The sequence below is a fragment of the Acipenser ruthenus genome, chromosome 4 (genome assembly GCF_902713425.1).
Source record: "Acipenser ruthenus chromosome 4, fAciRut3.2 maternal haplotype, whole genome shotgun sequence".
Lineage (NCBI taxonomy): Eukaryota > Metazoa > Chordata > Actinopteri > Acipenseriformes > Acipenseridae > Acipenser > Acipenser ruthenus.
Window position 1 is genome coordinate 70,191,213 of NC_081192.1, and position 14,167 is coordinate 70,205,379.

The 14,167-nt window shown below is 35.7% G+C and overlaps 1 protein-coding gene across 2 annotated transcripts in view; it reads right to left on the reverse strand.

Annotated features, from left to right (window-relative positions):
* The window catches only part of cnot10 (CCR4-NOT transcription complex, subunit 10), a 37,314-nt gene that overhangs the window by 1,764 nt on the left and 21,383 nt on the right, over nt 1–14,167 (reverse strand). For both annotated transcript variants that reach the window (XM_034000174.3, XM_034000172.3), the window contains exons 14-17: nt 5,587–5,700; nt 4,510–4,640; nt 3,379–3,414; nt 2,731–2,858 (exon numbers count right to left, since the gene is read on the reverse strand). In XM_034000174.3, coding sequence (XP_033856065.1) covers nt 2,731–2,858; nt 3,379–3,414; nt 4,510–4,640; nt 5,587–5,700 — 409 coding nt within the window. The remainder of the gene's footprint in view (nt 1–2,730; nt 2,859–3,378; nt 3,415–4,509; nt 4,641–5,586; nt 5,701–14,167) is intronic.

A 14,167-nucleotide genomic window follows, 5' to 3' on the forward strand; every position in this document is an offset into this window, starting at 1 on the left:
TTGAAGAACAGCATGTCGAAATTATCTTATATTTTTTAACAGCAATATGAAATGAAGTTGAAGTATATGTGCAAGTATATTCATGTACATGTTTTGTTTGGGGTTTTATTTGTTACTTTGTTTGATTCCATTATGCCTTTACTTGTTATTTTTTAAATATTGTGCCGTGTTTGTGTGTGAACACTAATGCTGCTGTGTGTCTGTCTCTGTCTACATGCCCTATATAGTGTTTCTATGGCAATTTTTGTGTGCAATTTCTGAAAAAAACGTATTGTCTAAGGGAGTACAACTATAAGAGTACAACTATAATAAGCACTACTTGGAGTTTTCCAAATATAAAAATAGCTTCTGCCTATTTGTTTCCAATCTTCCTCCAAGTTGAATTCAACTCCTGATGTACAGATGTTTGTTGCATCACAGATATGAAACTACTGCCAACTATTACTGCTGCTTTGTGGAATTCACATTTTTCTTGATGTTCGTTCAGTTTTGTAACAGCTGAACCCCATATTGTTGAAAGGACCTGTGTATAACTTGTCAAGTTTCTTTGCATTTTGTACTGTTTTTCTACCAAAATGCATGCAATATTTACAGTATGCTCCATCAAATTCTGCAAAGACAAAATATGTTTTTTCTTTTGTTTATTTCTATTATATACCATTTCTTTTTTTAAAACAGTTTACAGCTATTTTTCCTCATCTAACATCTTGTCCCATGACGACTAACTGGACCACTGCTGCAGCAGGGGGATCCTGGTTTCAAACCCTGATGGTTTTTTATAGGAGGGCAACATTCTTTCCCTGCACTACTCACTGGAAAATAAATACATAAATGAATAAATACATACATAAACACATTGCCATGAGATTTACAGAAAAATACTGTACAGATAATCTCATATATAAGCATTTCATTTCTATAATTATAAACATTTGTCAATATTCATTTTTTAATCATTTCACAAATTGATGGATTGTGCATGTCCAATAAATAACTAATATTGGTTCTGTTCAATTCTAACATTTTTAATATAGCATTTAAATCCAAAAAATATGCAAATATGATAAAACAGCAAACTAGGTTTCACTAAATCGAAAGAAAAAAAAAAATCTTTATATTTTTTGCCAGGGAAAGTTTGTCTTGAAATGCTCTTGTCTTGTCTTGTCTTGAAATGCACTTTTTTTTTTTTTAGGCACACGTGTGCCCAAGTTAAAAAATGTAGACATGAAAAATTTAGGGACACAAAAAAAAAAACTGCTCAAATTTATTGTTGAATATCTACAAATCTTTTTTTCCTTCCTTTTTCACATAACACTTGTGCAGTTCAAAACTTTTGCATCCACAAAATTGTAAGAGACAACTTTTTTTTCCAACTTAAATTATTTTTAACTGCCTGGTAGCATCCTCCTCAGAATGGTCTGCCTCTCTGCACACTGCGTGCTGTTTTGAAGCACTGTGTTTTACTATATTTTCACGTTTTAAATTCTGGTTCCCTGTTAAAAATTGAGTCTTGCCTGCCCTCAGTTCCCCTGCAAAAAAACGTGCAAAACATGGATTTTCTTTTTTTTTTTTAACCATTGTCAAACTTAAGCCAGGGAAAAACTGTGAACACGCTGTAACTAACGTAGCCCTTCTCGAAGTTCCCTTTCATCTTCATACCTTCATTGCTCATTTCTTGTAAAGACACCGACATATCTGAATTTTGTTCATCGCAGTTTTCTTTTGAAACCACTCCAATCACATGAAAAATAATGTGTTATTTTCCTCATCTTGGTTTAACAAATTTTGAAACGAGTAGCCAACGCACTGATAAAATCGGTCAAATTGGCAGGGTATTGGATTTGTAGTTTTTTTGGTGTGATTAACAGTGGGCAGTGGACACCAATCAGAAGTGATAGGGGTGGGACGTAAACACTTTTTAAAATGTTTGCGTGTACAGTAGGTGCTAGACTTCCGCAATTCAGTTTTCAGAAACTTGCGTGGCTCTCTAGGAATATACCCAGAGTGTCTTTCTAGCAACAGAACAAAATAAATAAATAAATAAAAACTAATTTGTCCAACGGACAAAGTATAACGGCAAAGCTTGCTGTCCCGGGCGTCGGGCGATATGAATTGCACACCTCTGCATGGTCATGTATAGTTTACATTTTTGGTACTGCACTCATTCTGGGGAAAGACTGACAATCACATGAACCACTACTGTTTGAGTCGGATCCGGGTCTATTACGAGTTTTACTTCGGTTCAGGTTGGGTAAAAACGATGCCAGTTCTGGGTCGGATCGGGTTTGTTATTTTGGACCTGTGAAGTTTTACATGTTTTTTTCTCTCACTATCACGCAACAGTGATTTGAAAAAGAAAAAAACAAAACAAAACAAAACAAAACTAAGAGTTTAATGGGGTAAAACAGTATTTATACTACAAAAAGTAACAAATGACAGGATGTATTTAACACTGTAATTCCATCTCTGCGATCTGATGTGAATTAATTTATTTCTACATTCATTTCAAGCCTTAATGATTTGTAACTTAGTTACATCCAATGCATATACTGTATTCTGACATTTCTACTAGCCAGCAAGAGCCACACACAATTTAAAAAAATAAATAAAACCCAAGAGTACAAGGTTATGTCATCAACGTGTTTTGTGATTCACAGCTTAGCAACACAAAATAGGTGTTCTTCAGGCACAAATGGTATTTAAATAAGGTATTAAAATATTTTAATTCACCTGATGGAGACATTTTCGGGCCTTCTCATATTCACTTCTCAGACAGTAGGCACTGCCAAGATTGAACAACATCATTGCTCGAGCTGATGTCACAGAGTTGGGGTAGCACAGTGGAGTCTGCTTTCCTGCTATAAGATTACAGCACTATATGTTTAAATATAATATTCATTAAGAACATTTTTATATATTTGGTGTTTTGGGGTCCAGAATTGGCATTTATCATTGTTATTCCCCATTCTAAATAATTTCCAGACAAATCTACAAAATATATTGTTAAATCAACTTGTTTTTACATTTTGACTCAACGCATTTAAAACCAATAATGAATACGACAAAATAAAAGGAATTATTGTATCAAGACTGACACATTTATATCACACCCCAAGAGCCAGTGTTCTACATTTATAATAACACCCACATAAAAAGCCCACATGCAGGCCAATACATGTGGCAATTTGGCTTTATGGGTGCGATATATTTGATCTTATTCAGTCCTAAGGTTATTTGCCAAAGGCCTGTACACAGGCCTAGTCACCCTTTCCAGGGATCTATATTTAACAGAAAATCATGAACTGTACAGGAGCATTTATATCTGAATGATACTGGCCAGGATACAGCACTCCAAATAATGAAAGCAAAACCACTTACAGGACTCCATTGGCTCATTTTCTCCCTTGTCAGACCCTAGGGAGTAAAGAACACAAGTTTATTGATTGTACAAATTAATGCCCAGGCTCTGCTAAATCAATATTTATATTAACGCTGCAAGGTTGGCTTTGTTTTGTATATTCCTGGTCAGTGTGTGCCATCCACAAAAATAAATGTACCATTATCTTTATTTATTTATTTATTTTTTACCTGAAACAAATAGTTCAGTATGATAATATTAAATCTCTTAACCCTTGGGAACAAACCTATGCTTTGCCTATCCACACTCAAAATCTGATTTCCATACAGACATGAAACAATATAAATGCAGAACATATCTGAGTAAGATTCATAATGATGCTGGGGTTACAGAATTAAAGTTATTTAAGTATATTATTTAAAAAAAACAAAAAAAAAAACAAACAAAAAAAACACATTGAGGTCTCAACCAACAGTAATATAAATGTTTTGACAAGTTTTAAAATGCCCTCCCTTTCTGAAAGTATGTGCAAATGAAAGAATTTATTTAAAGATATTTCAAGGATCTACACACAGCTGCTGAGACAACCAGACAACCATATTACATAAAACAGCATTTATTTTTCACTATTGAGTAAATAAGGATTACAGCAAATCTGTGAGATCAACTACAGTTAATATGTTACTTAAACTGTCCCAACAACATTTTACACAATATGCTATCAAGGTCATCCTAACCAGTTTCATGTTGTTGGGTTCTTCCATTAATACAATACAACTTAGACAAACATGTATTGTGTAAAACAATAATTATTTAGTAAGCTATGTTTAATCTAAATCTATAAATCTTGACATGTAAATCCTAACTTGTGAAATAACCATATTTTAAAGTAGTGCAGGTTTAAGATCACTTTGCTTAAAGCAAAATAAAGAAAATAATGTAATATTGCTATACTGTGGTAGAGGTGCCGTGGGGGAAGGGATAGAGGTTTCAGGAAGTAAAAACAAGCCTTTAAAGGCTGAATCGCTCTCTGAAAAACTATACTCCTAGTTAAACAAAATATCTACATTTACACATGCTGCAAGTTAAGGGTTAAGGCAGGAAAGAAGCTTAAAGCATGTCCGGTTTTAATCACACACATGCTCATTAACCTTGATCTTGTTCGTTTGAAGAGATCCCCAGGGAAACATCAGTGACGTTCTCAGGGTTCAAGTGACTAATGGCATCAGCGATCCTGTCCAAAGAGATGAGAGCCTCGGCTGCATACAAGTGGCCCAGAAATCTATACCAATACAAACATACAGCTGTAAATTCCAACAGTTTACAAATCTAACTACTCAGCTACTGATGCGTGAAAAAAAGGGGTTTTCTTAATTGTGAATCACAAAAATCAGTGAAGTACAGATAAGCAAAGATTCCTTAAACCTTTAAGGTACAAAAGACATCTGGTCATCAAAACAACTGCTCAATTCCTCATGTGCCTTAAGCGGTTAAGTGTTTTTTTTTGTCTGGACAGTGTTTTATTATTATTATAACTGGGAACACCAGTTTTTTTTCTGTGAAACTGTCATGCTTTTATTTTGCCTTTGAATATGCAAATAGTCCCATGCATCAGAGGTGAGAGGAGTAGTCACTATAATGAAGCAGAAGAAATCCATCTCACGTCTCTTAATTTGGTCAATACAATCGTGCATATACTTGTTTCAGGAAGTTCTTCATTTTCCCATTGCACATTTCTGTTCTCCTCATATGGAAAGTTATTTCAATGATTTTCCTAATTCAACCATTATACTAGTTTATTTTAGTATTACTGGAGATTTTAAGATTGAATGTTTAAAGTTATGCAAAAAAACAAAAAATGAAATAAAAATGTTGGTAAAATGTCCAAATTCCCTAAAGCCTAATGAAACACTATTTTACCCTCCTATAAAAAATGGCAAATTAAAAAAAATATATATACATTAAACACTCCTCTCCTCCCTACAACATATGAAAGGATGAATGTGTAAAAACAAATAAATCATTTCCCAGTCATTAATGAGGGGTCGGGTAAGGTAGTATGCCATTAATCCCGACAAGATCATAGCTACAAAATTGTTTTTGGGGGGTGCAGGAAGGGTTGTATGTTGGAACAAAGCCTTACAAGGTAATTTTACACTAAAAGGCAGGAAATATTTATTTAAAAAAAAAAAAAAAAAAAAAAAAAAAAAAAAAAAAGGTAAACATACTTTAGTGACCCCGACAACTTGAGCTGCTGTAGAAGTTTCTCTGCATGATTCAAAGCCAGGAGGTTATCTCCGAGAGCCAGAGCTACATAAGCGCTGCAGGCCAGAACAGAGCACCTACAGGCAATATACACAAGAGAAGTTAACATCCTGTTCTGCTCCAGAAGAATGTATTAAGAGTTAAAGTAACAATACAGGCATGGTTCCACTGCTCGTTCAGGATGAAACATTTAAACAAGTGGCAGCCTGTTATAAACAGGGTGGATATATTATGATGTTAACTGTTTGAATTTATTACACTTTTTTATTCAATATGCAGTATATATTTTAAAGAAGAACAAGCAAAGGAGGCGTTCACAGTAACCCCACAGTACTGTACTCAATGGTTTGTGTCAAATATTTACTATAGTATATTTGGGGGTGGGGAGCACCAGGTTGCATGATTTTGATTTCATTAGAATTGCTAAAAGCAAGAAGGAAATACAACAGCTTTTTAATGATTAAAGTAATATGTCTGCAGATGTAATCTAGCTATTTGATTTTTTTAAATAATTTCTTGAATGCTAGAAACATACCAAACTGTTACAATCCCCCCACCAACTGAAAAACAAACACATGCAATCTTTGGGGGGGATACATGAAATGTGCTGTTTGAAGGGGTAAATAATTTACAATGGATTTTTAAATGATGTAGAAAAACAGCATCAGCTTTTACGACTCCAATTCCTGGAAACACAATAGGGCTTCCAATTCCTGGAAAGAAATCTGAACCCAGCGTCCTGCCTCCTCATAAACCTGTCACAGAGCAGGATGTCATGGCAAGGTCAAACATTTATTTAAAAGACACTCCCAGAGTAAAGTGGGAGGCTGATGAAATTAGATTGGCAGCAGCACAACCCTTTTTCTAAATGGCTTCCAGAAAATCTAGAGAAAACAGCAGCATGGTGAATAAGCTCTGCTTCACAAAGCTGGGCATTAGCACACCAGAAGTGTCTATAAAATGACTACCAATAGCTCAAGCAACACATTCCCTTGCATTTTAATAAAAAGATGCTAGTGAATCTTCACATTTTGCACAAAATAAGATAGTGTATGAAGCACAAATTTGAGCCTGTAAGTGCTGTTTTATGTGCATGGAAACAAAAATACTGACTGTTAGTGTTCCCAAAGCAATGAAGTTGGAATCCACAGAAGGATCTTATTAACTTTCACATAAAATTAGGGCTTGAATTTTAAAGTTTTAATATTTTTTGTTCTGTTCTGGGAGGGGGGGGGGGGGCTTGGTTTTTATTATTATTTGGCAAAGTCGGTTATTTTCGGTTATTAAAAATAAACACCACTCAAAACACATCCATTTTCAGTTTGTATAATAAATTGCATGCACATTTTATTAATACATACAGCTATGGCCAAAAGTTTTGCAATGAATATTCAAATTTTGCCGTCAGAAGAATATTTTTATCATAGATTCATCAACCCCCACCATTCACGACCTTGTTCACACAGCCGCGGTGCGGGCGATTGTCACAAAAAGACGCAGAAGCAGGCAGTGATGTGAGGCCCTCCCCCAAATACACACACACAGACAGCTTTTAAGCAACAGAGTAAATGTGGAGAAGCTGATTACTAGTGTCTAGATATTCACAGAGCGAAAAGCTATAAAGATAGTGAACGCAGAGACAGTAGGATTAGTGTTCGTTTATTTATTTAAGGCAATGTTTCCCATAAAAAAAAAAAAAAGATATACAATCAATTAGGGCTAGACTCCCCATGTCTTTCTTTTTTAATTAATGTGCCCACTATGTGCTAAGAAAAATCTCTTCCTCCTCCTTCATCAGGTTATTTTTCCCCCCGCACTTCCTCTCCCTTGAAACATGCATAAGAAAACCGTGTTTGCCGTCTGCGTTCAGTTTGTAAACCAAGTCAGTCTGCCGGTGTCATGACAAATTCCACCCCTGTAGTCCTAAACGAGTCATGTTTCGCGATTCAGAGTGAACAGAGTAAAAATTAAAATATATTTGAGCATTTTTTATTGGTATTTCATCTCTAGTTGCTTTACATTACATTGATCCGCATGTGATTAAATATAAGCTTTATAGTAAAAATAAAAATAAAAACATAAAATACGGTTTAATTACTATCTAGATTATCATAAACCATAGATATGTGTGTGTGTATGTTTACATATTTATGCTTAACTCATTTTTGTACTATCATATCGAAAACCCCAAACCTAATTTGAATACATTTTATTAACTAATTTGGTCTCAGACATACCAATGGTTCCCTTTCAAGAAGACGACCACCAACCAATACCTTTGTGATATGCCTGCCACAGGTCAGGTATTCACGGAGCATTTTATATCGAAACTGCCGATATGCCCCTCCGTGGAGTGATGTCCTCAGTCCCGCCTCACCGAGGGAATAAATAGTCACCATACTGAGAACTTGTTCTCTTTTGCTTCTCACAACCAGGTAAGTAAGGTGGGTATAACTAACCTCTTTCCAGTTGTTTGATTGTCTCTTTTTAAAATAGCCCTTCTCGAGTTTTTCTGTAAGTTCCTTGGCAATTTACTGCTGGAAGTCGTCTTGCCACTTCCCTGGACTCAGGACTCGGCAGCTGAAGCCTGAGCAAAAAGTTGCGCAGCTGCACTTCGGTTTTAAAAAATGTAAAATATATATATTTTCTTCTGTCACTTGGCAGCTTTTGAAAATACCAAGAGAGAGACATTCCTCCAGCGAGACACAGCTGTGCTGTGCACCGCTGTTGAGTCAAGGACTCTGGGCTACCTCAGCACGTCTACTCGCGGTACATAGCCTAGCGCCCCTACAAGTTGTTGATTACTATTGATCCTTTTTTACTGCTTACAGTAAAAAAATAAAAAAAAAATCTGTTGAGTGTCTGTGTTACTGCATTGCAGTTTAAAAAACAAAACAAAACAAAACAAAACAAAACAAAAAACCACAACAACCACAACTGTGTGCTCGCTTGCGACGGCTTTGTATACCTTCCCAAAGGTATTGGTTGGTGGTCGTCTTCGAAATTGAAAGGGAACAATAGGTTACGGATGTAACCCCGGTTCCCTGAAAGAGAAGATGGCCATCAAACCTTGCGAGGTTGCATCACTCGCAATTATGGGTTTGATGAAAAAGAGAACGAGTTCTCCGTGTGGTGACTATTTATTACCTCAGTGAGGCGGGACCGAGGACATCACTCCACAGAGGGGCCTATCGGCAGCTTTGATATAAAATGCTCAGTAAAAACCTGACCTGTACAGACATATCCTAAAGGTATTGGTTGGTGGTCGTCTTCTCTTTGTTGTGTTGACACGAAAAATAAAGACAGACTCCAAGTCTGCATCCAGCTGTTCCAATGAACCAGGGCAGTTTCCCCCAGATGGAAACACTGGCACGGTGACTTGCTCTGTATGCAAACAGTCAATGATTTCTTAACAGCACAGTTCTGCTTGAACACCTAAAAACAAAGCACCCCTTCGTATTAATGAACAAAACAGAAGCTGAAATGAAAGTAATACTTTCTTATAAAAAATAAAACATTAATTTATGATTTATGTTCGTCATCTATTATTTAAAAAATAAAAACATAAATAAATACATAAATAAAATTAAAAAAAACTGACTTTGAATCTGCATCACTAAATATAAGAAAGTGAATGACCAGATGAAAGAAAGACCTGCATGTAATTAATACATTAAGTTGTGGCAATTCAGCAAACATTGTGTAAGCTTAAGGCCTAACATAACGAAAATCGTAATATAAAATATATTTATTATTTATCAGGCTCCCCACTTGTGTTAATATGCCTCGTTACTTTGAAAGGTTTATAACTATGCCGATATGTCTGGCTCAAATGCTTATTGTGATTCACAAGCAATTTATATATTTGCACCAAAGCCCCTTCTTCGTTGAATAACAATAAATGTAAGGATAATATTGTGTATTTTTTGTTTCATTCTAGTTATTCTTTCTTTTAACTCTACCACTGAACGCTAAACAAACATTACAAATTATTGTAAATATTATTTAGTGTTTAGCGTTCACCGTTCAGTGGTAGTTAAAAGAAAGATAACTATAATGAAGCAGACAGTGATAGACAAAATGTTTTCTTTTGAAGACAGCAGCAGTGAAGATTCTGATGGAGAGCAAATTTCATGTGTGGAGACAGAAGAGATGCAATATCTTTCAGAAAAGTCTAGCAGCAGAGACACTGACCCTTTAACATGATGGAAGGCAAATCAGGAAAGACTCCCTTACCTGTCAAAATTGGCAAGAGCATATCTTACAATGCCAGCAACATTAACTCCCTCTGAGCATCTGTTTTCAGCAGCAAGCTCTATAGTCTCAAGGAAGAGGGCAAGCCTAACCCCAGAACATGTTGATATGCTGGCGTTCTTGCACTCAAATACTGTGGACTAGCAAAAATGCAACTTTGTATTGCCATGTGACTGACTTGGAGACAAAATACAGTTCATGTATTTAGTTTCCTCAACAAATAATTATTTAAAAGGGCTATTCAGATTTGGAAACAAAACAGGTTATTTGTTTAAAGTACACCCTGCTGCAAAATGTAATAGAATTTGAGTTTTTTATTGCTGAAATAAAAAAGCAATGCAAGTGCAATCATCTTGAGACATATATTGTACTAGGTACATACAATGCTGTTAAAAATAGTTCAGCTTGCTAGCTATTGAGTGATGTGTTGGTATTTAATTGTATATATATACATATATATACATATACATATATATATACATATATATATATATTTATATATATATGTATATATATATATATATATATATATATATACACACACACACACATACAAGTTCTCACCCCACCCACCTTGGACGTTTTCAGTTTGTTGTGTTACAACCTGAAATCTTGATGCATTTAAATGGGATTTTTTTCCCTTTGATTTACACAACCTACTCAACACTTTCAATGTGTGAAAAAACAAATCAATTAAAAATAAAAACCTAAAAAGTCTTCATTAGATAAGTATTTCACCCCCCTTGCTATGACTCTCCTAAATAAGCTCAGGAGCAACCAATTGCCTTCAGAATTCACACAAGTTAAATGAAGTCCATCCGTGTGCAATAAAAGTGGTTCACATGATTTCAGATTAAATACACCTATCTCTGTAAGGTCCCACAGTTGGGTAGTGCATTCAAAGCAAAGATACTACCATGAAGACCAAGGAGCTTTCAACTCCGGGATAAAGTTGTGGAAAGGCACAGATCAGGCGAGGGGTATAAAAAGATTTCAAAAGGCATTTACTATCCCTTGGAGCACAGTCAAGTCGATCATTAAGAAGTGGAAGGTATACGGCACCACCCAGAATCTGCTTAGAGCAGGCCGTCCTCCCAAACTGAGCAGCCAGGTAAGAAGGGCATTGGTCAGAGAAGCCAGCAAGAGGCCAATGACAACTCTGAAAGACCTACAGCGTTCCATGGCTGAGATGGAAGAAACTGTCTCTATATTATATACATATATTATATATACACACACACACACACACACACACACAGTTGTAGTCAAAAGTTTACATACACCAATGGAAATGTACAATTTCTAGAAATTGTTTCTCAAAGAATTGTAGGGAAAATCTTTTGTAGAAAAAGTTTTGCTTTTGTGGATGAGGAAAAAGAAGTTACAAGAAATAGATGGCTACAATTATTTATTAAATCAATTTTTTTGCAAAACTCCATAAATGCTAATTCAAAAGTATTCATAACCTTTGATGCTATGATTAGTATTGTCTACAAGGTGCTAGTAATTTCAATATGATAATGCAGAACTTAATTCTAGAAAAGTCTAGAAAATGCTGGATTGTAGGTGAACAGTCTTAGACAGTATAAAAGGGTTAGGCATAGGATGACTGCTGTCATTACCAATAAGTCAATATGGGAAAAAGTAAAGAGCTACCTGAAGACCTAAGGCAGAAAATTATTTATTGTCAAAGGTGGAGAAGGATACAAGACTTCCAAGCATTTGAATATTCCTATTTCAACTATTGTTTCTATTATCAAGAAATAAAAAGACTCATGGTACCGTCACAAAGCTCCCTCAGTCTGGAAGAAAGAAGGTTCTTTCTCCAAGAACAAGTAGAAGAATTGTGAGGAAGGTTAATAACAATCTGGGGTTTCCATTTCAACCATAGGTCAAGTATTGCATGGTGAAGGTCTCAATGGTCACAGGCCTTAAAGTTTGCAAAACTGCATTTGAATGATGGATATGAGTGTGGTCAATGATTTTGTGGAGTGATGAAGTAAAAAAAGAGCTATTTGGTCACACTGATAGTCCTTATGTTTGGAGAAAGTCTGGTGAGGCGTACATAGAAAAGAACACCATAACTACTGTCAAGCATGGAGGTGGTAATATCCTTCTATGGGGCTGTTTTTCCTCTAATAGCACAGGGAATTTAGCTCCAATAAATGGTAATATGGACTCCATAGCATATCAAATGATATTGGCCAATCACCTGAAACCCTCCGTTACAAAACTTGGTTTAAAGCGCAACTGGACATTCCAACACGACAACAATCCAAAGCACACATCAAAATCTACTTCAGAATGGTTAAAGAAGAATAAAATCAAGGTTCTGGAATAGCCTAGTCATGGTCCTGATCTAAATGTGATTGAGAATCTTTGGTATGAGTTGAAGAAGGCTGTGCACAAGAGAAGTCCTCGGAATTTGAATGAACTGAAACAATTTTGCGTTGAAGAATGGTCAAAAATCATTAAAGAATCATGCCAAAAGCTCACTGACAAATATCCTAATTGTTTAAAAGAGGTTATAATTGCTAAAGGTGCCTCAATTAGCTATTAATTAATTAAATTAATAAAGTTAAATTAGTTTAATTTAGTTAGCTGAATATGTCATAATTAAGACTTAGACTATAGCTGTAAATGTACTGCCATGGTACATATTTAAACTAATAGAATACATTGTTTAAAATAAATCAACTTACGTGCGAAACAGATGGGAAGATAAACTCATAGTGTTGCCGTGAAAGGAAAGCACCGAAGACCAAATCTTGCAACTTGTTACAATCACTATTCATAATTGTATTAACTCCATTACAAAAAACTAGTCAATTATTAAAATGCTGTGCTCTCATTTTCTCGTGCTTCATTCCACTTTTAAATGAGGAAGTAAGGACAGTATGGCGCCCCCCTAATAACCTAAAAAACACTGTTCTGAGCTACGGCAAAATGTTGGGTACATCTCCCTGTAACCCGTTTGCCACCATCTTTTGAAATACTGTCCGCTATCTTTCTAGATTTCTTTCTTGTGCACTGCTTTTTGCTACAGCACATGGGTAGACTAAAAAAAAAAAATCATTCATCGATTTAATCTAAATTGATCAACACCCACAGGCATGATTCATCTTTAATCGATTAAACCCCCTAATTTATATATAAGTTTAAAAATATAAGTTTATATAAAGTAGTGTTAATTAGAATTAATACAGAGTCAAAGATAGAAGTAAAAATGATGTCACAATATATAGAACACCATTACATCATGTAAGAATAAATCATGAATTTGAATGTAAACAATAACAAGTAGTTGTCATGCCGTCAAAAACCTATAAATACCTCCAATGTTTGGATTCAAACACAGGCTCCCTTGAGAAAGATATGTACAACATATCGAAACGTTGGGCAGCTGGCTCTTTGAGCTAATTATATATATATATATATATATATATATATATATATATATATATATATATATATACACATATATACACACACACAGACGTGCTCAAATTTGTTGGTACCCTTACAGCTAAATAATGCTTCATTCCTTCCTGTGACAACAGTTGCAAATATTAAGAAGTTTAAGGTCCATGGAACTGCAGCCAACCTCCCTGGGCGTGGCCGCAAGAGGAAAATCGACCCCAGACTGAACAGAAGGATAGTGCGAATGGTAGAAAAAGAACCAAGGATAACTGCCAAAGAGATACAAGCTGAAGGTACGTCAGTTTCTGATCGCACCATCCGTCGCTTTTTGAGCGAAAGTGGGCTCCATGGAAGAAGACCCAGGAGGACTCCACTTTTGAAAGAAAAACATAAAAAAGCCAGACAGGAATTTGCTAAAATGCATATTGACAAGCCACAATCCTTCTGGGAGAATGCCCTTTGGACAGATGAGTCAAAACTGGAGCTTTTTGGCAAGTCACATCAGCTCTATGTTCACAGACGAAAAAATGAAGCTTTCAAAGAAAAGAACACCATACCTACAGTGAAACATGGAGGAGGCTCGTTATGTTTTGCGGCTGCTTTGTTGTGCCTGGCACAGGGTGCCTTGAATCTGTGCAGGGCACAATGAAATCTCAAGACTATCAAGGCATTCTGGAGCGAAACGTACTGCCCAGTGTCAGAAAGCTCTGTCTCAGTCGCAGGTCATGGGTCCTCCAACAGGATAATGACCCAAAACACACAGCTAAAAGCACCCAAGAATGGATAAGAACAAAACATTGGACTATTCTGAAGTGGCCTTCTACGAGTCCTGATCTGAATCCTATCGAACATCTATGGAAAGAGCTGAAA